General features: G+C 42.5%; 1 protein-coding gene across 1 annotated transcript; it reads right to left on the reverse strand.

Annotated features, from left to right (window-relative positions):
- Nucleotides 1-13507: 13507 nt before the first annotated feature.
- On the reverse strand, nucleotides 13508-23581 carry tmem59l (transmembrane protein 59-like). Its single transcript, XM_070909485.1, has 8 exons — nucleotides 23417-23581; nucleotides 22033-22138; nucleotides 21021-21115; nucleotides 20688-20840; nucleotides 15278-15383; nucleotides 15066-15183; nucleotides 14283-14400; nucleotides 13508-13666 (listed from the first exon to the last, which is right to left on the reverse strand). The coding sequence occupies exons 1-8, from the start codon at nucleotides 23579-23581 to the stop codon at nucleotides 13508-13510; spliced, it is 1020 nt and encodes a 339-aa protein (XP_070765586.1).
- Nucleotides 23582-24209: the final 628 nt, after the last annotated feature.

Genomic DNA, 24209 nt, shown 5'->3' on the forward strand with positions numbered 1-24209 from the left:
GAAAGTCCAGATCTGTATTCAATATTTTTCTTTTTTTGTTCCCAATTATAATATCAACCTGACATTTAACTGACATTCAGTACAGTTTGGTGAAATGTTTATTACATTTATATGATGTGCATACACTTCACACACAATAGGCTGGTTTGAATTCATGTGTATGGTGTGCTGTTTCCTGCAGGGAAAAGGCCAACTAACTACCTTCAGGTTTTCTGTCTTCTCCCTTACAGGGCCCCTTCAACCCCCACCCCCTATTCTTACACACAAACACACCAAATCTCTCTCTCTCTCTCTCTCTCTCTCTCTCTCTCGCTCTCTCGCTCTCTCACACACACATACACACACAAAGATGCACACGTTACTGTGCACACAATCTGTATGACACATGAGAACACGTAGAAATGCTTCCACACAAACACACACACACACACACACATTCCTACCCGCTCGGCTGAGACGGTATGTGAACAAACCACAGGCACAGGGAGAGGTAGAGAAGTCCAGGCCTCCACTCTTACTGATTACTGCAGGAGAGAAGTGGAGAGAGGAGGCTGCTGCCAGCTCCTCTCACAATGACCTGCACACACACACACACACACACACACACACACCAAATACATACACACACATATAAAGACAAACTCGCTGCTACACTACAGTATGTACAAATGCAGACAGCCCAACATGCATGTTACCAAACATCAGATGCTCACTCACAGAGATACAATCAAAAGAACTGTTGATACACCCAGACATCCTTTCAGACCACACGCACACACACACACACACACACACACATATACGTGCAGCTTTCAGTCTTAAAACACTCTACATACATTAATGCTTTTACAGCTCTCACTCTCTGACAAACATTTACACTGGCTCCCCTTCTTCCACACCTCTCCACCCTCTTAAACTCCTGTCCTAACACTCCTGTGTTTATGGAGCCACGCTTGCACACTCCCATGCGTAACACTCAAGCCTACCATACACTGTACAAGCCCTGTCTCACACTGCCACACGACAGATTACACCCTCACAGTACAGGTTGTGCTGTTTGTTGCCATGCCAACAAATGCCGAACACACACATTTTGTGTAGTCCCTTTTCCACATTTCTTTTGTGTGTGTGTGTGTGAAGCTAAAACTGACATCACAAAACATTTTATTACGTTATTTTTGAGATAAAGAAGAGTCCTGAGAAAAAAATATTTTTTTCTCCATTTTCCTGATTGTGGTAAAGAATGAAAAATGGCACTTTTGCACAGCAGCTGTTTGAGGTCAGAAGTCCGAGAGTGAGAAAATAAATGCAGCTCATGTACATTACTCTCATATACTTAGCTTGTTGAATTCTTCTTTGAACATACTGTATGTAACAGAACATAGATAAAAAATAAAGAAAGTAACACAATTAAGACTCAACTAATAAGTTACAATGTGCATACTCCATCGGTACACATCCTGCCAATTCAATTTGATGCAGTTATGATATCAGACAAATGTCATTCCTATCTTACTACAACACTTTGAACTCTGGTAAGTTGTGATGGGCATTAGTTATTATTTTGACATTTTATAGGCTAAACAATTATTGGATTAATAAAAAAAAACATACTGTACATCTACAGCCATGCTAGCATCTCTGTCAGGCTGTCCTTAGTTACAGTGATGCTTTGAGTTAAATGCTAACATCAGCATGCTAACATGCTCACAATGACAATGCTAATAACCTGATGTTTAACAGGTATAATGTACCATGTTCATCATCTTAGTTTAACATGTTGCTAGTTAATTAACACAATATATACTAAGTCTTGAAGATTCATCCTCTGGACACAATGAACATATATACCAAATTTCTTGGCAATCCATCCAAAGGTTGTTGAGACATTTCACTAAAAACTAAATGTGTCAACCTCATGGTGGCGCGAGAGGAAAAGTCTCACCAAAGTGTGAAGGACTCATCTTCTGGGGACCCAAACTTTTATGGCAATCGATCCAATAGACATTGACATATTTTAGTCTGGACCAAAGTGGTGGACTGACTGGCCCACATTGCCAAAAAGGTCTCGAAAACTCAAGTTGGTCCCCACAAAGATTGAATTACAAGAGCACACACATACACGTTGAGACATATTGTATTTCTCCTGTTGCTGGCCATTTTACTGTAAAATTGACAGTAAAATGTCCTCTTAAGCATTCATGTGTCCCAATAAAACATGTGAGACCAGACAGACAGGTTCTCCCTCCGCCCAGCGGCCTGATCGAACCCAAAAACAGAGCTCCTTCTTTTGGGGCTTTCTGTCTCCCTGGGTTTTCCATGTCTGCGTCGGAGCTCCTTTGTAGCCGTATGAGCTGTGTGCCAAAATCAAAGCCAGGTCCCCCTCTCCTACAGGCACCAGGATCTGTCTGTCTCTCTGTTTTACTCTCTCCTCAGCTCTTCTTTTATCTCTTTGCTTTTCCCATTCTGTGTGTTGACAAAAAAATAACAATAATTTTCCATTAAAATAACCTTTTGAACACAACACATGACTTCACCTACAGCCATGCATACAGATCGGGATTTGCAGAGATGGAGGATTGATGGGGGGAAAATGCGAAATTAAAGAGTTAAACGTCCAGTGTCGTCTGCAGCTCTGTGTGTTTTGTGTTGATGGGTGGAGGTGTGCTTGGCATCGTTCAGGGTAATGTGGCTCTGAAAAAAAACCCAACTATCTCTGCTCCTTGCTTTCCTATCGCTCATGCATGCCGCCATTTGCATGTATATTGCAGACATAGAAATGCATATGGTTGAGGGGTTTCTAAACTCCCAAACCACCATCTATCTTCTATCTTTTTCTTTCTCTCTCTTTCACTCTGCTCCACATCACCTCATCCCAACCAATCTCAAAATCTTTGCAAAATCTCTCCACCGCCATTTTGTCTGATATCTTTTTCTCCCCTTTTGTCTGAAACATATTAACATACTCCTCCTCTCCTCGTCTTTCTTGCTTGCTTAATTTCTCTTCCTTTTGCTCTTCCAGTGCAGCTTTTATTGTGAGCCCTGTTCTTTTTTTATTAGCAGTCTAGAAACCGTGACATTTATATGAACTGCTCTTGGAGTTTCTCTTGCCTATTGTCTATCAGTGGAGCTGCAGACCCCTCAGCGCCGTGGCTCCACACGGGGTCAGCTCTTGCCCTCTGTCGCCATTTGTAATTCTCATATCAGCAAGCAATGAAACTTCATATCTTCATATCAACGATCCCTGCCTTTTAATAACACGGGAAATTGCTGGTCTAGGTAGCTGCTTGCAATGAATATTCTGGCTGAATTCATTAAATCAGAAGAAATAAAGGAGAGGAACATATCTTGTTAGCTATTGTTTTATGAAAATATTAAATCTGTCATTTACAATTGACAGCGATGTTCATTTCTCCAGGTATGCTTTGTCTACAGCAAAAATGCTATCACATCATTTCTCTCGCTTTCTCACATGCACTCACAAACGCACACACACTCTCACATGTACAACACAGTGATGATGAGTGTACTGGAGCCTCTAATGACCACAGAACATTTCCCCTCCCTCTGCTAAGTCTTCTCATGAGAGCAACCTGGAAACTGAACCTGTATGTGTGTGTATGTGTGTGTGTGTGTGTGTGTGTGTGTGTGCTGGGCACATGCGCACATGCTCGCATTAAGAGACGCAGCTCCTGACTGATCTGTTTAAAGACACACCAGCCACTCTGATTACCGTCTCCATAGCCAGCCATAAATAATGAGATTTAGCTCAATTAGGATCCTCTTGAGGTGTAAAACAAGTGGAGAGGCTACAGTTAGCCTCCAGTAATCCACACAGCTCCCGCTCGGCCTGCTAGTGGATTACAACCCCCGGGTCACTGTTTATCCTTTACGTAAACTAGCTGCTGTGTGCAGGGCTGTAGGATGGATCCGAGCATAGCAGACACCTCCTGGCCCGATAGCATCTGATCTCTCAGCTACTTGACGAACAACAGGACACTCTGGCTTCCACCTTCCCCCAGCAGCAGTACCATCACTGCCAATGCTCCATCCATCTTCCAGCTCTTTACTCTGGATCTCTATCTCCACTGCTCAGACATGGGGACTGGAAGGGCAATTCAATCTCAGTCATATCTGTTGAGAAATGGCGGTGATGCTGCCGCCGCCTTATACAGCGGGTGGCGGGCCACAGGCCACATGTGTGTAACGCCACACAGGAAGTCCCACACATGAGAGAAGACCTTTAAAATCCTGATTTACTGGGAAAAGACAATTTAACCACTGATTTCAGCAGATTACAATAATATAAAAGCCCACAATTTAAAATTTCTGATATTCTGAATTTCTTATATTCAGCCATTTAACATAAGCACCCCCTTTTTGTGTAAATGTCGGTTATTCTTCTTGAACCCTTTGGATTACAGTCATGATACTGAAAGGTAAGTCTTTTGAGTTTACTATCAAAAATTCAGAATCGGTGTGAGGAGAACCAGATTGACAGTGACACAAACATGTTACAGTTTGTAAAGTTTGTCAAGGTGGAGTAAGGATTCAGCTGGATGCCATCCCAAATATGGCAGATTTCAGCTGCTGCTTCCTGTAGTTGTGACCGCTGTGACTGGTCCATGGGAGGTGAGATACTTTATGTTAACTGTCCGGGGTGAACTGCCCTAGTTTCTGCAGATCGGTGTTGACTATTCCATGAAGTTGAAAGTCAATCATCATGGCCAAATCTAGGTTATAATCAGCCTGTGTATTGACATTCTTTTCACAATAATGTAATGCAGTTTGATAGTCCAGCAATGCTCTAAGTTCAAGCTTTTCATGTTTGGTGCCAACTTGAAGTCAGCTCTTCTTCATTCATTGGCAAAAGATGAGCACATTTCACAAGTCAACTAAGTGCACCAGGATAAACAGCGTCACACTATGTGCAGTACAGAAAACCCATGTATTCAGGCAAGGATGGTAATGCAATAAACAACAGTATCAGATGACTTATGAGGATGCCACGATGATGACCGAACAGCAAAGATGGCCTGAATTGATTGACAGCTTCAAGCCTTTGTGGGTAAAAAAAAAGGCTGCAAACTTCACGTCAGAGGTTTGAGCACACCTCAACATGTGACAAACTGTAGTTTTGCAAGGGGAGAATGGAATGTCTCCCAGAGAGGTGTGGTCTGTCTGTCTGTATGTCGGTTGGTCTTTTGGGATTCCATTTTATGGCGTGTTGGTGAGGCCGACACAGATATGGTTTCACTCCCCCTGGCAGAGCCAGGCCTCGCTGCTGACAGCAGGTTTTATTTGATGTGGCCGTCCCGTGTTGGGTTTCAGAGCTGGCTTCAACATATGATCTCCATTATGACCAGAGGAGCAACGCATGCTGGTGGATGGCTGGTGACTCTGGGCAGACTGGAGAGGGGGGTGGGGTGGGTGGGGGGTGGAGGAAGGCCAACAGATGGAGAGTGGCGTGGAGGGAGGGAGAAATGTAGAGGTAGAGAGACAAATGAATCAGATGGACGAGACAAGAGGAGAGGAAGAAATGGGAGAATTGACAAAATAAATGAATGAAATTAAAAACAGAAAGATGTGAAGGAATAAGTGAGTAAAGTGAATGGGGTTTGGCGCAAATGCAAACCAGTTTAAAAGCAGCCAGGCCCTGACTCCTACATATTAACCTACACAATTAAGCCTGTGTCACACAATACTTTATTACATGTAGTTTGTCCTTTGATTTCAGGGTCTTATATTTACCACACAACAGATGTTGATGACACTAATGAAATGTATATTTTCTTTAAAATATGCAGATTACAAGTTTACATCTTCCCACATGGACTTCATATACCATGTGTTCATTTAATACATAAAAGTCGTTATTAATGCAGTTGGTGCTTGTTATTTTGTATATGTCTTACATGTCTAGCCTATGCAGTATCACTCTACTTATTTTACTCATTAACATAATTCTTTCTAATTTAGTAAAGTCATATAGTCCATGAATTTGAAGATGTAAACATAGTCTCCATTACAGTAATAGTTACATATGAGAGCAGTTTAGTTTAATGAAAATAAATGTATATTTTCAGTGAAAATAATTCAATTCAATTTCGTTTCCAGCAGCTCCATTGATGCAGGATTTAGCAGCACACAGTCGGTCTTTACAGCATAGGACTTCACATTTTATAAAACTTAATTGCTGACACACACCAGGCCTATACTATGCTCTCAGCATTTGTTCCACAGCGCTAAAAATGAGGAGGATGTAATACATTTCCTTGCATACAGAAATGAAATGAGAACAACTACTAGCTCAGGTTACAAATTGCTAATCTCATACAGCACATATTATGCTTCATGAAACTTAATTATATGTTGGCACAGTACTTGGATGTTACTTAACTCATGGCCTCTAAGTGCCGCCCTTTAAAATCTGGAATACGTTCAACTAATAGATTCAAGGTGTTAAGTGGCATTTGTTTAAAGCGAGAAGAATTAATTACACAGAAAATCTTACATAGCACCTGCTGTGAAAGGTCAAAAAGATAAGTGACTTAACTATGGCAAACAGAGGTTTTGTACAACAAATTTATTAATTCTGTGTAAGGATGTCTAATAAGAATATACTGTAGAAAAACAACTAGAAATATAGAAAGGCCGCCATCACTGCCGTGCATTCCCCCCATATGTCAAATTATTGTCAAACTCCAACTAAGTGGAGCGACAACTGACACAAATGGAGCCTGTGATGCCTAATACGAGAAAAACGGCATCATCATCGGTATCAGCTTTGACAATTGGGAATCAAACCTCACACAGACGATATTCTACGTGACCTTCAGGGGGCCTAAAATTGCATTCAAAACCCCCCAAAAAATTAATTTCACATCATTATGTGTGCATTTACATCACATCCCCTTGAAAAGAGGCTGCTATTATCACAGCCACATAGGACAGCTTTGCAAATGTAATTCCTCAATAATGAGAGTAAGTTGCTTATGGTATACAGCCTCCCATCTTCTCTTGTGTTGATAACTTGGCCTAACTTTAGCACCAATGTGTTTAATAATTTGATGGAGGGGGGGAGATCATATTTATTGGATTTAAATGTTTTGGGGGCTCTCTCTCCGTCAAACTGAGCCTGCACACCATTCTATAATTCCTTCTTATCGGCCAGAGGCTTTAGTTATTTACTTTAAAATGGACTAATTTCTTATTCCAGCGGAGGGGGGACCGGCCGCTGACTTGAACAGCTGCTTCATGACCCAAAAAACTGTCAGTCTTTCCCTGGAATAAATTGTGGAATGTTCCATTTCGCGGCGCGGGGGTGGCGCAATCTGGGAGGTACCAAGAATCCTTCAAAAAACGAGTTGTCCCTCTGTTGTAGCGAAATAAACACAATCATGCACGCTTTTTAAGATACGTGATTCTACTTGTGTGACATTCAGTGAGGGTTTCACCCGGATCGGACACGCTGTTTTCTACCGCTCATCCCCGCCTCTGAGAGCCGAGATTCGTGTAGGCTCATAGTAGAATCAATTCACAGAGAGGGCAGCTTGAAACCGGCCGCTCATGCCTGTGCGCCTAGTTTGGAGAGAGTGGCGTGTCGGGCAGCTTGGAGTTTAATAGTCCGGGTAGCATCCGTGCTGTATGTACATGTCTGTCTCCCCATGTGTACGTGCATGGCTGTTACGGCTGTAAAAGACCGAGAGACACAGAAAGAGAAAGAGTGTGTGCTCGGAATTTTGATGTGACATGTTGTTAAATCTCTTATTGAATCTTTGTTTTTAGGCGCAGCGGAGGTTTATGACAGATGTCGTGGTGAAATAAAGTTAGTGCTCCAACCAAGACCGCTCTGGTGGATGTTTCCCTCCGTGTGTATGTGTGTGTGAAAAACAAAGCGACTGGATGGAGAGCGTGTGAGCATGTTCCCTCAACCCCCCCCCCTAAAAAAAACCATCAAACTTTTCATCGTGGAAAAGCAGACCTGACACACAATCACATTCATTTTGACACTTGTCACACACACTTGGCATGACTCAGATGGCGGCGAAGTTGACAGGTTTCATGCCCAGCTACCTCTGTTATGTGTCACTTTGCACAAAGAAACATGGGTAAGAAAAAAATCAGATCAGGTCTGCCAGCATTCAAGATTTCAATTTCAAGATCAGTTAACCATCCATACCACCCTAATAGTCCAACTGTCATGTTTTTTTTGTTTGTTTAAAAAGAAAAACATTTTAGTTCTGTGTTTGGTGGAAAATTAATGTATCTACTCAACTCTGTGGCATCTTCAATATTAATATTTTTAAAGGCCAGTTTGCACTTTCCCATTAAGGCCAGTCCCCTTGCTTTCTCGTGCAGCTTTATTAAACTTCTCATCTCCAGGTCACTTTCCTGCACAGAGCACGAGCACATTACATTTTCATCAAGTGTAATCTCCGAGATGAATTATTCACAAATATACACTACAGTAGACCGACCAATCAATCCACCTGATGAACTCTCCTTCTCCTTCCTTTAACTGTCTCTGACTGTCGCTCCTCTCTCATTATTCTGTTCATTGCCACAGTCAGTCACACACACACACACACCTCTACACATGCTGCTCTGTGTGCATTCGCCTGTTTGTGTGTGTGTGTGTCAGTGGTGGTGGCTTGTTTAATGCACTGCAGGTTGGCTCCTGCAGCAGGTCTGGCCAGATAAGAGCAGCACACAGCTTTCTGCTGGGAGGGAGAGAGAGAGGAACATTGCCTCCTCTCTCACATAAACCATTAAATTGTAATAATGGGGCCACCAGCACTCAAACCTGGATCCATAGCGCCCCCTGTGGGTGATTAGCTGAGAGACAGCCAAGGTGGCGGGGTTCCTTGTTGCTGGTTGTGTTGTGTTTGTGCACCCCACTGCTGAATGAGGCCCTCATTTTACAATTACTTGGGATTGATTAGCCAAAAGACGTGACAACCATTTTCCTTCTCAGTGAAGCATGCAAAGAGAGGAAGATCAGCAGGGCAGAAAGAGTGAGGAAAGGGGAGATAGCGAGGAGAGGGGGAGGAAAAAAGAGGTGAAGTCAAAGAGGATAACTTAGGAACTCTACAATTACACACAAATTTCATGTGATGGCTGTTTATAGGCTGATTCTGATGTCCTTTTTCTTCACCATATTTAAAAATAGCCTTTTCTGTAATAATTATATTCCTGAAAGTGTTGAAACAGACAGTTGTGCTGTGACAATTTGAACTAAAATTATGGGTAAAGTCTGGTTTGGAGCCTCTGTCTTGTGGCAGGAAAAACAAAACACCATCCTTGTGCAAAGGATTCCTTCCAGTGGTCGAAAAGATGGATTAAACCCAGATTTGCCACACACGGCGTGTACGGACAGAGGTCTCATCAGATCATGAATGTGCTCGTGAGACGTTTGTGTGTGTTGTCCTCGCAAGGGCTGTAAAAATCTCAGTTTATATTTCCCTGCGTCAACAGAGAAAGTCTGATTGTGGGAGACAGAGAGAAAGGGTGAGACAACAGGGCCCATTTGCATTAAATGAGTCAACATGTCAGTGTGAAAAGCACAATCCGTTCCTACTCCTTTTCATTTTTAGTTTTTCCTCCTCCACCACGTCTACACGCAAGTATGGGAGCTATTTGTAGCCAGATGAGTTAGAGAGACACACACACACACACGCACACACACACACACACACACACACACACACACACACGCACACATATGAGACCCCTACCTTTCCTCTCTCTCTTTCTCTCTCCAGTTCGTTATCAATGGGAGCCCGGCTGCAGCCAAACTCATTCGCTACACGCAGAGCCAAGGCCGGCCCGGTCAAGTTCCTGAAGTGGCACTACAGCTGGCAATTTCTCTCTCTTTACCTAAAGTGTCTGAATGTATGGCAGACAAATCAGAGCTCTGATCCAGCCCGCGCACTAACACGTGTGGTGGGTGAACAGGGAGGTCCAGGACACACATTTACACACATACAGCTTGAGGAACTGACGTGGTGCAAGAAAGAGGATGTTCTTGTTTTAAAAAGTTTGTTAAGGCCAGCTGATCTCAATCCTGGATGTCCAGAGAGAATGAAACCCTTAACTTCCTCCGATTCTTTTCACTTTACTACAAGCTTATTCGTCACCTGTCGTCACCCCCTCCAGTGTTAATGGAGAGTGTCAGTGCTGCCTTCACTGACCTATACATGGTGACCGGCAGCCACACACTTTCCATAGACTGCACTTTAATTTCTTTTTCCTGCCAAAACATCGTAGGGTAGTTTAATGTAACACCCCTCCTGTAGAGAAGCTTCTTCCCTTTGATTATGTGTCACAGCTGACAACAAGGAGGCATGTTTTGATATTTCCTTCTGTCTGTTTGTCTTTCACACAGCCAACCAGCATGTTGTGCTAATTGGACACATGCACTGGAGGCTCTGGTGTGTTGCCCCTGGTTTGTGCTGTTTGATTATGCATTCATTGTATCTGGTCTGCTTTTTTTTTCTGATGCAATGACAGAGAAGCCAAAGCACATTTATATCTGCTTCTTTTTCTTTTCTTGAGTGAATCTTTGTTTTTAGAGGAAGCCTCTTTAAACGAGCCTAAATGGCTTAATTATATCGGTTACAGGTACGTGCAGATAGAACAATGCATGCTGTTGTAATCTGTTCTAATTTGGGTTGATTAACACAGATTTTCTGGCCCTGGCAGCAGATTGTATTGCAGATAAATCTACTCTTCTGTGCAGCCTCAGTACAAGCTGAGGACCATTCAGCACCGCCAACAACTGTGACCAACTTTTCATTCACAAATGACATATTCACTGTCAGGAGAAAACTATATGAATGAATACAAGATAAGTTTAAGAGCTTCATTACATGTCAGGTCAGGTGCTTCATTTATTCCCACAGCAGAATTTGCCTTCACTTGATGCTGCAGCTCTCATCTGTCATGTTTTTTCCAGAAACAAACTTTCAGCTTAATGTATTTTGTAGAGTAAATGTCACCCATTATTTATTTCTTGACTATTCAGCTCTTTCTGTAAGTAGTTCTGTAGTACAGAGAAGATGCCATTATTTTTCCAAATGAATAAAATGAAGAGCAAACACTCAGCAGCTGCACCGCTGTCATCTGCGGCCATAGCACCGTCTCTCTGACATCAAATTATGTTAAAGATAAGATAAAAACACTCCTAATTATTAAATTATTAAAATCACTTGAGCTGAGATGAACTCGACAAGCAGATTTGAGCAAATAGCACATACAGTGGTGCCGACAATAAACTTCTCATCCTGGCAGTCAAAGAAATACTAAAACTGTGCTGCCACCAAGTGGACAGAAACACTCATTACACATTTAGATTTAATTTTGTGTGAGTGTGGTGGTAGAAATACATTAGGAGAGACAGATTGGCTGATGGGACTTTAATAACTTTTTTCACCAGTGCCTCATGTAGTGATGTGATATTAAAAAAAGAAACTGAATGACCTACATTATATGGCCAAAGCAATGTGAACGTACGTTTGGTCTGGGGCTGTTTTTCATGGTTACAGGCAAACATTTAAGCTCCCAAAGAGTGGGAATCTTAATACTACAGCATCCAATGATGTTTTAGACAATAGTGAGCATTCAGCTTTGTGGCAAAAGTTTGGGGGAAGGTCCTTTCCTGTTTCAACATGACTCATGTACTCTACTCTTGTAGAAGAACTTGACGGGCCTGCACAGAGCCCTGACCTCAACACCAATGAACAGCTTTGTGGACCCACAGTGGATAATGTGAACCATCTATTTGGCAGTATTCTTTTTTTAATTCTTTTTTCTTTTAAGTGTAAATTAAAAACACTCAACTCTCTGATTTATTCACAATGAAAACACTTTATTTCATCATGTTATAAGTATCGTTTCATTGAAAATAAAAAGACCAGTAAAAAGGAAATAATACAGTTTGAAATTCATCTCATACTCCTTGTGATATGCCTTCGGTTTGAAACCAGCACAGATATTGATTGAATGGCTTTTTTCATTAAGAGTCCTTCCTGAAAATCATGAGGATATTGTCACTCATCTTTACACATTCTATTCAATGTTTACAGTAAATAGTAACACAAAAATCACAAGTCTACAGCAGAGGAGGCTTGCCATACTGGCATGGCGGGCGGTTAAGATAAACTATCGAAGCGTCACTTGCATGCACGGTTTTTATTGTCTACATAGCCTGGATGAAAAGAGAGCGTTACAGGACATCAAAAGCACCGAGAGGAAAACAGAAAATCTTCTCTAAGACGGTGCAACTCTGCTCGATAACAAAGGTCTAAGTTAAAAGCTTTGCATTACACATTGTTACAGAGGTTATCCTTCAGTGTGTGTGCTCCTAGGACATACAAAATAGTCAGCTATTAGAAAGCACATAGCACATATAACAGCTAAGAACTCTTGACGTAATATAAGAGCAATAATATGATAATAATAATAATAATAATAATAATACAGTAATAGGTGCAATCTTCTCTCTATTTCCAATTCTGTGTTACAATGTATTTTACATACAGAGCAATTACATTTGTATGATGTTTTAACTGTACATGGCACTTCAATAACGCTATTTAACAGATAACCTGTGTCGATGATTCTGAATAAATAGAGAAGAAAATAAATAAGAGGTTTTATATTTGCTCATTCTCAGACAGAGCGTCCAGTTTTCAGTCCAGTTCCAGTTCTGAATCGACCAGTTTTAAGTATTTGTTCCCCCATAAATGTAAATCCAAACGTACGCAGACACACAGAGGAATAAGGTGACAAAAGACACTATTGTAGTAGAGTAAGTATGCCTTTGTTTCTCTGAACTTGGCGAGAATGTGTAGCTCACCTGAGAATTGTTTTACGTTGTGAGGGGGGGAAAAACAGGATTTCCAGGCCATTTTATTGTACAACTTTTTAGTAAACGGCTCATAAGGCTGATTATGTGGACAGATCGTAAACTGCGAGCTACAGTATCCGTTTCCTGCAGCGCTCACAAAGATTTAGCCCACCTTCCATCCATCTTCCTTTCCTCTCTCTCACTTTTACCCCTTTTTGTTTCGCTCTCAGCAACCCATCAATTAATCCAAACTCTCTGTGAGAATGAGGCAAAATGAAATCTAAAATGAATCTCAGCGTTTGTCTTCTCTTGTCCACACTAGACATGACAAATGATATGAAAGCTCTCAGCTGTAATCCATCTCCGACACAAGAGCTCTGACTTATCAATAAGCAATGAGCAGGATGGTCATTAAGGAAAATCTGAGGATGGACTTGAAGAAATCTGGACTGTACAAGTAAATGAAGTGCCATCAGACCAACAAGACCAATCTAGATGCTTCGGGAGGGTGCCATGCTCTTAAAAATATGTTTTAAAAAATTCTGGTGACAGAGTGAGTCCCGTGATGTGTTTGTTTCACCCCTTTCACCGACGGGCCGAGGATTTCAAACATGGTTACCCTAGAAGGCAAGACAGCAGCTTTCCCATTGGTCCTTTCTAAACACAGGTTTTGTTGAGGTCAACTTTCACCGGCAGCGGCCCCGCCTCCTGACTCTCCTCCGATTGCTTCACGGCGACAGCGATCACCGGACTCAGGTGGTACGGGTTGACTTTGTGGGCATTATCCAGAAACTCTTTGTCTCCATTGATACTCAGCTGAAAAGACACACAGAGGAAACGAGTGAAAACAGGCACCAAGTTCACTTACACATACCTCCACCTACAATACACCTTGTCTTGACTTTTGTCCTAAACTTGGCTGCATGAAATGAAAAGTCAGAAACACCAAACTGGGAATGAAAAATTGTTATTTTAAGCCTTTAAGTATGGAAAACACCTTCAGATGGCTATAAAGGGGTTCAATGAACTGAAAGGGAAGACATAACACAGCAGCATGCTAGCTGGTGAGGATGTGAAATGCTAATAAGAATCAGATATTTCAGTAATAACAATAATAATTTAGTCGTGTCTACTGACTCAGGAATGTATGATGAAAGCAACAGGAGTACTATTGGGTGCACTTTCATCAATTCAAGTGATGCAAATATCACACAACATGGGTACACAGGCCAACTGCACACATCCAAGGACTTCGGCAGACAGACTTCAGTCAGTTCATTGAACACTGGACTGCTGGCAAAACTCCCCCTCCTGCCCCTCAACTCATGCTGCGAAGTATGCTGAGTCACCAAACAGCTGCAGTCAGAGAGCCCTTGAAGTTGTGTGTGCATGTGTTTTGCGTTGCTGTGTGGGTACTTTTCCATGCGTGTACCTGCGTCTTGATGTGCTGCTCCGGTGCGGTGACGAGGCTGGCACAGCTGAGCCACAACATGACCATGATGGACAGGAAGAGACAGGCCGCTAAAATCCACCGTGGAAGGCCCGAACGTCTGAAGAACGAAAGAGTCACAACAAGAAGGAGACAAGAGTTAGGATAAGAGACTGAGGAGCTCTAGAAATACAGAGAAACTGAATAATAAAGGCCCCAACAAATAGAATTAGCCCAAATGTGAATAAGTAAATCAATTTCGTACACTTTCACAGAGATATGACAAAGTTAAATTTTGAGTTTTTGCATGTTTTACCCCATTTACAGTAAATCTCAACTACTTTGATTTAATTTTCCAAGTATAGAATAGTGTCTTAGGTATTTTATTGTGTTAGTTTCCTTAATGCCAGTATGGTATTAAAATGAGCTTCCAGAGAGGGGAAACACTGCGTTAGATGATAATCCATCTCAGAGGATGCATCTCAATCCATCATGTCTACCTTTGTTTTTGTCAAAGTTACAATATCTTCGAAAGGTAATGCAGTTGAATGTGTTGATTGATTTGAACAGCATACATTGTACAGTGATATTTTAAGTTTGACAATAATAAAAGCAGATTGTTCGCTGTGATGGCTAGTTAGTTAGCTGTCTCAAGTATGTTTCAAGTCTCTGCAAGTTGATTTTCATCGCAGCCAGGAAGGAAGTAATTAGGACTAAGAAACTTTTGTTTTGTTTTAGAAAATGGCAGTAATATAAAGTATATTTTACTCTTTAAGTCCAGCTCACCTCGACATGCAGCCGAGGAAGTCGTGCTCAGCTGTGGGGTCGTCTGTGTGCTGGACTGGGTGCTTCCCTTTGCCTCCTGCTTTGGATGCTCCCCTCTCGCCATGTCCCCTCACACCTGCTAAACAAGGGAATATTGCAGCAACATGCGCGTGCTGCTACGCATCGCCTGGTAAACGCGTGCAGTATGTGTGTGCTGTGTATAATGCTCTCACCATGGGGCCTCTGGGTATGAGAGTGGACCTGAGGCCAAGGCTTGTCCACCACGTTGGATCGAGGAGCCTGCAGCTCTGGCAGAGAGTACTCCATCTCTGGCTGGCTCTGAGGAGGAAGAAACAACAACAAAGACACTCAGCCTCCATGGCAGCAATTATACCACAGTAATTCACCAGCAGAGCTGACAGGAAAGAGTCTGTTTAACACTGTGAGGTCAGCCCACAGAGGAGCTCCGACTATGAATAGTTGGCAGGGAAGTCATGAATTGAAACAGAGAGAAACACCACAGGAGTAAGAGGCAACCTGAAGATTTCAGTTTTACATTTCTAAATGCGACACAATTTAACTTAACTGAAGAAATAGTTAGACATTGAGGAAAATACGCTTATTTGCTTTCTTGCTGAGATTCAGATCAAAGGATAGATACCTCTTTCATGTCTGTACGGTAACTATGGAGCTAGAGCCTGAGACGATTAGCCTAGCTTAGCATAAAGACAGGAAGCAGGGGGAAAACAGCTAGCCAAAAATCTAAATGTAAAATTACAAGCTGTGGTTTTTTAGTGCTGATGAATTTTGATTCCTTTTGTTACATTTGGACAAAGCCAGGCTAGCTGTTTCCCATTGTTTACAGTCTATATGCTAAGCTAGGCTAATCACCTGGAACGCAGTTTGACTTTTTCTCAACCTGTAGCATAACAGATCATGATGAGGTGGCCAAGTTATGTTAAAAATTGAATAATAATAATAATTGAAGAAAATACATTTCTGTTGAAAGCAATAAACATCAGCTAAAAGGACTTTTCTGGTATAAAAGGTAGTATGCTGGATATTTTATTTTACTTTGCCACCATCTGAATCTGAATTTACTCTTCTGTTCAGTGAAAAGAAATGCCTCTCGAATCAAAATCTGAACACGAGCAAAATGATAACTGTTTTAGCTCATTTTGAACATTCAATATGTTGAACAACTCAATCACACTGCCTTGAAACAAATGATTTCCGTCCTTTTTTCTTGCCCGCTTAATATGACTGGGTGTCTCTCTTTCTCACCCACCCAAACCAGTTTAGTATAACCCCTTGAACTGGGACTGAACTGAACTGAAAAAAGTATTTTAAAAAAACTGCTACACACATACACACAGCCTGCTGTCAGTATTTGCACTGTTTCATTATCTGCAAAGTGTTTCTGGTTCCCCTGGAGAACTCATTAAAAGAGGATTTTGGTTCCCCACTGCTGACCCTCCCTCCACTACAACAGCAGCTGTAGTTGGTTGAAACAACACAATTGCTGGCCTCAGCAACAACTCACACGTATTTAAAGCAGTACAGTATATCCCACTGCAGTAGCGTCACCCTCGCAGTATTTATCGATTCTGACACTGAGTGGATCAATGAACTTTGAAACCTCTTACTGTGTCTTACACCAGCAAAATTAATTCTCAGTTCCATTCATTGACATTACGTTACTTAGGAAGTGATTGATCCTCTACTGAATGATTTCCATCACTTCTCCAGAATAACAAAACAACATACTGTAGTCGACTGCGGAGACATGGCTGGTTAGTCCCAAAACACTCACAATCCTTCAAACCTCTTCTGTTCTTTCACAACAGGGTTTATTACCCCTGGCCAGCAATGTTCTCTGACAGAGTGCATTGAAACCAGATGCAGCGCCGGCGTAAAGGTTTTGGGGAGACGAGGGTAGATGTGAGGGGGATGATTCTCATTGGCTGTGGACTGAAGAGATTTAACCATCAGAACGAGCGGAGCCTGATCTGCATCTGTCATGCATTATGAGAGGGAATGCAAAAGGTGCTCTGGTTCACAGAAAGAGTTCAGAAACGTCTCGGAGACAGGGTCTCAGGCTGAGGAGGGGCGACAAATTAACGTAAACATGTAATGTAAAATTACAAACACTGCATTGGCTCTACATGAATTATATTGAATCTTACATATTCGTGCCTCCATATGGAGAGGGGAAAAGGGTTACAAAGTGTATCTGAACCCCCTCTGGTTGTGCATTAGGTTTGATGCAAGTGACTCATCAAACAAAAAAGTCTACATGGTCCATTTAGCAAATATTACGAGTAAACTGGACTTTAAATTGGACTAATGGTGTTGAAATGACGGCCTTTAATCTGAATCTGAACTTTAATTACAGCACCCCCACGTGGTCAATTGATAGGTAACAGAAAACGTATAGAAATGACAAAAAACAACACGTGTAAAGGGTTTAGTGCCTCAGATTGAAAGACAAGGCTGGTGATATTTTGGATTTTTCTTATTTTCAACAAATCCTGTGAAAAGACCAAAACCAACAATATATTGATCCACTATCAAGTATTGTCTGAGTAGCTTCTTCCTCTGTGCCATAGAGCTCAATGGTTGTAAACACATCAGTGAAACATACCACTGTACTGAGTGACATCTTGATGATCGTGGGCATTGTAGTTTATTTTGAATAAATCCCACATCTACCGTCCTGCAGCCATAAATACTCACGAGTGCAACAAATGTGTATTAATCTGTTGCTGAAAATAGTCCCCAACAAATGCAACTTTTACTCCTGTTTGACTAACGTTATCTAAAAACTACAGTGCCTTATTTAGAGATGATGAAGAAATACATGTGTGACCCATTTTTAAAGATTTATGTCTTCAGTAGGAACATTTGAGCATGAACGTTACATACAGTGTGCATATGTCACTTTAAGCCTCTTGTGCCACGATGAGTAAACTAAGCTGACTTCCACTTCAGTGCAGCATCATAAGTGTTACACTGTCATTTCACTGGTTCTCTCTGTTCTGTTCGGTAGGGGGTTGTTTCTTTAAAATTCATTCGTGCAGAACGACTAATGCAATTATTGTCAAGAAGAAATGGGGACTTCTCTCTTTGTATTCAGCCTTACACCAAGTTCAATCTGTTCTGCAGGCCAGCTCGCTAGCAGAACCACAGCTCAGTTGGAAGAAGTCTTTAATCGACTCACTTTTGTCCAGAACACTCTCACACTGATGTGCTATCATGGGCTGATTTGTCAAAATAACAAGGGGGTGGTGAGAAGGGAATGGCTGAGGTAAAGGGCTGTGTTTCGGCAATATTTCCTCATAATTACAAGTTTTCTTTATTTTGGGGGAAAACCTCAGTTGTGACTTTACTCCACCCTTATAATCTGAACTAACTGCTGCCACTGACTGGTTACTGGTAGCTTTCTGGTTGTTTTTATGATGCACACAACTAGTTATTCTCACAATTTGAGGTCAGACAAACACAGACATGAGCACAAAGATGGACGTATACAGACAGCTCATTATGGACATCCACGTCATTTATATTGCAGGACGCTTTGGCTTGTTTCCCTCCCTCAGCTGTCCCTCAATTTAGCTAGACTTTTTCTGTTATTTCAACACTCAGAGAGTCAATCTGTCAAGTTGCTGTCTGCCCACTAAACACAGGCCAGATAGTCTTCTCACAGCCCCCTGGAGCCTGGCTTCGCCTTGCCAGTTCAGCCTGCATGTCACTGCCATAAAGAGCAAACATCCATCACCAGGTCCGAAAGAAATGTCGGTAATTTCATGTTCTGTGGCTGCTGCATCTCTATACGAGGTGGTGCCACGGAGTCCAGTCTGCACACAGCTTCTTATACCTTATAGTGAATGTCAGCATATAAAAGACTTTTCTGTTATACAGAAGCCCTTCTGTATGGGTTAGGGTGCATAAATACTGTCATTTCCCATTGAGGCCTTTAATTATGTGGCTAAAAATGCCATCAAAGCCACATTATCCAAACGGGAAAACCCCTGACAAGGATGCAAGTTTCTGACCAGTTTTTGACATTTGGAGGACATGGTCGGGTAGTCTGGTGGTTAGACAGACCAAATCTTATTATAGCTTTAATGTATAGGTGGTTTACTGCATTGACTTCAGCAATACGTTAAGGTTTGACTAGAAAGCCCTCTGAGAGCACATACTTTTGCACAAGGCGCACAAACCTCTAAAAATGAGCTATTCCAATAATGGAAAATGTGAAGAAATGTTTAATCTGCGTCTGGATCCAGATCTGCATGAAAATAACGGGAAGTGACAGATAGTAAGTAGTTCATCAGTAGTGAAAATGTTCAAAAAAATGAATCACTGGACAAACTTTCAAACAAACTTCATTAAAATCAAAACAAACAGACGAACCAACAGGGCCAAAATATAACCTCATGCCATGAACAATGAGTCTGTCCGCTCCGTTCAAGTCGTCTTTTCAAATTCCAGAAATAACTTCTGAATATGTATTTGTCACAGCCAGAACTTTATTCTTTAGTGCAGTCCAGTCTCTTTTAAATCTTGCAGTGTGTTTTCATCCTGAGGCGAGTTCGCCGCAGCCAGCCAGGCCGGTTATCAAATATGCATGGTGCCAAGGGCAGTGACATAATTTAAAAGGACATTTATAAACAATTAAAGTGCTGAAATGAATGAATTCAACCACCTTGTCCCAACCCCACTGCGTGCCCTTGCTCACTCAACCTTCACAGATGCGCCAACTCTAAAATGGGCTGTGAGTTGTTTTGGCAGCGACCCAAGCTCCGTATAGCAGAGGATATATTTCACTACCTTAACAGGAAGCAGAGGTTAGATCAACTAATAATCTATAAAGGTCCACTGGCTTGCTTTTAACCTCCAATTAAAAACATACGACATGAAAAAGCTTTGTATGAGGATGGTTCATTTGTCTGTGTCTTTTGCTGCAAAGCACTTAAAGATCCAACTCTGTTGTCAGCGCAGATATTCAGAATGACTGAAATAAAAAAGGCCTTACATGTTGAATATCTGCCACAACATATGATTCATGAAACATAGATGAAGACTGTAGAAAAGCACATATATTCACACCATCACAGTGTAAAGTGATTCTTTGTTTCTCTTTGCATTTGTTCACTGATAACGTTTGGTATGAAATGTGTGGCCTTGACTTAAAGATGAAGACTCACTAAGGACTCACTTTCAAATGCTCTAAAAATCTGCAAGGTGACTCTGCTGCTGTGTTTCAGCACCTTCAGCCTGGTTTCTTTAATTTCTTTGGGATTGAAGTTAGGGGTCAGTGTAGGTGGAGGTCTTTTCTTTTTCAGTTCAGCCACAGGAACCATTGCTGCTCACCCCAACTACATAGTTTTTCTAATATTAACAAACTGCTGATGCTGCCAGAAACACAAAAACACACCACGTCTAGCACATATGAAAGGTTTTAGGAACTGGGCTTATGTTAAAACAGTATCAGGTTATATAAACTGTCAACAGAGCACAGAAGATTTGCCTTCATGTGAACATTTTGCAGAACCATTAACCATCTATAAACCTAGAATAGACAGATCCCCCAACATGCAAAGCCGGCCCGTCCTGGACAATCACTTAGTTGGGTCTTACCTGAAAAACCACAACCTTGCCATCGTCAGCCTGCAGGTAGAAGGTCCAGGTGGACGAGATGAAGCTCTGGGCAGAGCTGACGATGTCATTACACCAACTGGACACGGCCTCCATCACAGAGGGGGGCTTAGGGCGGAGAGTCATGGCCTTGAGCTGCGGAGGAGAGAGCAGGTTGTGATGGATGGTATTGACTGCGTGTGCATCAGTATATGTACACACTTGTATTCTCGGTAGTGATATTAGTATTCAGACATCCTGAGTCCCGTTGGCCATTATAGCTGCATTTGCAGTATTTATGTGTGCAGACATTGACTGAGGAGTGGCCTTCCTCACCTTCCTCCTCTTGATCTCAGGTTCAGAGGGTTGGCTGGCACAGCCGGTGCTGCAGGCCTCCTGCTCCAGCAGCTTGACGTATGCCTCCTGGCAGGCTGGAGAGAGAGAGAGAGAGAGAGAGAGAGAGAGAGAGAGAGAGAGACACACACAGTTGTGAAGCATGAAAGACGAAGCATGATGGTAGAAAAAAGGAAGAGAAGAAGAGGAGGTCGAAAGTTCAAATGAAGGAGTGAGAAGAGAAAGAAGCACAAAAGAGAGTGGGCACTACAGTCGGTTGGGTAGAAGACGAGAAGAAATAAAACGGGCTGTTTATGTGGGAAGAAAGATAAAGATGCAAGGGAGATGTATCTGTTGGCCCCTGCAGAGACGATTCACTCTGCCTTGCCGTTATTGAAACAGGGGGGGCGACGAGGCATCTGCTGTCTGGACGGCAAATCACATAATTGATTTCCAATACAGCAGTTCAAACAGGGCGAACAGCCTCAAACACCCAGAAAATACCCCCCGAGCCTGCCAGCTTTTAGGAAACAATGCAATATTTAACAGAGCTGTGCTCAACATCTTGATGTCTAAGAGATGTTGGTCTGCAACGGCGCTGGAAACACATGTGCGTGCGATGTAGCTGCTTTCTGCTTTTGTCTTGCAAAAACCTTGAATTTGCATGTGTTTTTGATTCCATCTGAAATTATTTTTTGGCACAATATATTCTGTCGACCCAAAGGATACCACAGTACATTTACCTTTAGTAAATGGAGTACATTTACCTTCCTGGAATAGGAAGTTGAACCTGCACCTTATGTTGCACTAAGTAGACCTAGGTTCAAATGAATGATTCTGGCAACATTTAGATTTCATTTGTATGAGGATTTGCTTCACTGCTATTCATTTTGACACGTTAAGGCTTGAGGCCTTGGCAGCTAAAACTTTGGCCTCCGCCGGCTCAGCAAGACTGTAAGACCAGCAAACTCATTCAAACAAACAGTCCAACAGACAGACTGACACACTGACTCACCTCCCTGACACTCCTCCCTGCTGGTATTGAAGCCGGCGTTGCCATTGACAAACTGGCAGATGGAATAGAGGCGACAACCGCGGTGACAGGCGTTCATTATGGAGTCCTACCAGCCAGACACAGAGAAGAAGGGGAGGGGGGGGGTTACAAAATTAGAGATGTCTCCTGCACTCTTGGATCAACTCAAGATAACCTTGTTAGAAAACATGACAAAGATGCATCATGGCATCTCTTAATGACATGGTGCAGCTGGTGTATTATAGCCCGTCATGAACAGTTGATGTGAAGCTTTCAGTCACTGCAAAGGAAAAGCAGTGATAAAGAGACAGTTGCATAAAACTTGCGCAGAGAAATTAGGTGGTGAGACAGGAAGATTACATTACATTACTGTACTTCCTCTTGTCATAATGCCTCAATTTTCGATTTGAAATGAGGAAACGGCGCCCTCTGGTGACCTTTCTGGGAACAGGAGAGACAAAGAGATTCCCAGGCCGCGACCATCAACGGTTTATTACAGCCTCGTGCTTGTCATCACCTTCCCTGCGTTTCCATGTTTATTCCCATGAAGCAGAGAGGGATGTTTATAACAAACCATGAGACGCTGCCTCTGTAGCAGTTTGACAGCCCTAAACTCGACATAAAAACACAAGTTGGTTTCACAGTCTTCAATCCAGGTGACTGTGATCCGGTTTGCAGCTCTGCTCCTGCTGCCCCGCAGGACGCCTGAACCACACCTGAAGGCAGCAGAGGAGGAGGAGGAGGAGGTGGTGGTGGTGGTGGGATGAAAAACATCCGACCCTGGAAATCTAGGCAAGGCTCTAAACCACCGAAACTCCTGGTGAATTTCACAGCCATCATCCACCGTCCTGCTCGGATGCAGTGTGGCCTTGTCTGAGCAGGAGGATGCTGTGTAAACTGTCAATAAAGGAAAAGGATAACTGCTTCACAATAGTCTCAGTGATCCTCCAGCCTGCGCTGCGCCTGGCCTGAACGAGCTTAATTGCGGATTGAGAAATGATCAATTATTGGCGCAGTGTTTTGCAGATACTGATTTGAGATACGCTGACTGGATGCAGTTCACTTCTTGGACGAGTCTTTAAGGTGCAGAAGAAAATGAGCTGCATCCATTTTTCGGCCTAATTGTGCGCCGTAGCATTCAAGAGGATGCAGCGAGACACCGGAGCGAGCAGTGCCTTTCGTTACGCACAGACAAAACACGCTTATTTTGTATTCTCTATATAAAGATAGAGGCTTTTTTTGCGATGCCGAATATATCGTGTGCATCGTGTCAGGCGCTGAAATGTCGGACAGCTCTGTCAGCTCGTTGCTGATAATGCGCTCCCTGCAGAGACAGCCTATGCTACAGCACACAGGGATAACTTACTTTAGCGGGGCTTTTGTTTTTGATGGTGAGCTGGCATTGCTTTTTGCAGTAATTGATGTCGCCCAGTTGGTTGTCAAACAGATCCGAGGACGCCGCCGCGAGCCCTGCAAGAAGCACCGAGAGGAGGGCCGACCAGCTGCACATCCTGCCGCCGAGCCGGAGCATCTCAAACGCTGGAGAGGAGGAGAGGAGAGTCGAGCCTGAACCAGCACTGAGCTCCCTTTGTGGCGGCGCTGCTGCTGCTGCTGCTGCTGCTGCCTCAGCCCGGGTCCTGTCTGCTCCGCTGAGCTGCTTCTTGCTCGTGGCGTCATCATCATCATCATCACGCACAAGCTGCTCCCCCAAAACACACACACAACCTGCAGAGCAGCATTCACTGCAGTGCACAGTATGGCAGTGATGACATTCAGAAAACGGCGGCATATAGCTGAAAAGGGAGGCAGATGTCCTGCACAGAGCGGACAGATGGACCGTATTGACAGTTCATACACAATCAATGTCACAATTATCAGCTGAATATGAGATCCTGCTGCAGCACGTGAGCCACAACACAAACCAGCCAAACTACATGCAGAGTGACCTCAGAGTCAGAGCTCCATACTTTAAGTTACAAAAGGATTGATTGTATTTTGTTAGTGTTTCATTCTCGATTTGGGATGCACTCAGTAACTCTGCTTATAAAAGAGCTTAAGAAATAATAATAATTTAACGTTAATATTATAGGAATATTATCTAACAGTTATACAGCATATACCTCATAATAGTTAAGCATAAGCTGTAAAAGATCCTTAAA

This window comes from Enoplosus armatus, chromosome 7, assembly GCF_043641665.1.
Source record: "Enoplosus armatus isolate fEnoArm2 chromosome 7, fEnoArm2.hap1, whole genome shotgun sequence".
Taxonomy (NCBI): Eukaryota; Metazoa; Chordata; class Actinopteri; order Centrarchiformes; family Enoplosidae; genus Enoplosus; species Enoplosus armatus.

Coding starts and splice junctions, on each gene's coding strand:
- tmem59l (XM_070909485.1), bottom strand. CDS start 23,581: ATGCTCCGGCTCGGCGGCAGGATGTGCAGCTGGTCGGCCCTCCTCTCG. Junction 21,116..22,032: donor CAGGGAGGAGTGTCAGGGAG/GTGAGTCAGTGT, acceptor CTCTCTCTCCAG/CCTGCCAGGAGGCATACGTC. Junction 14,401..15,065: donor TTCCTCGGCTGCATGTCGAG/GTGAGCTGGACT, acceptor TTCGTTCTTCAG/ACGTTCGGGCCTTCCACGGT.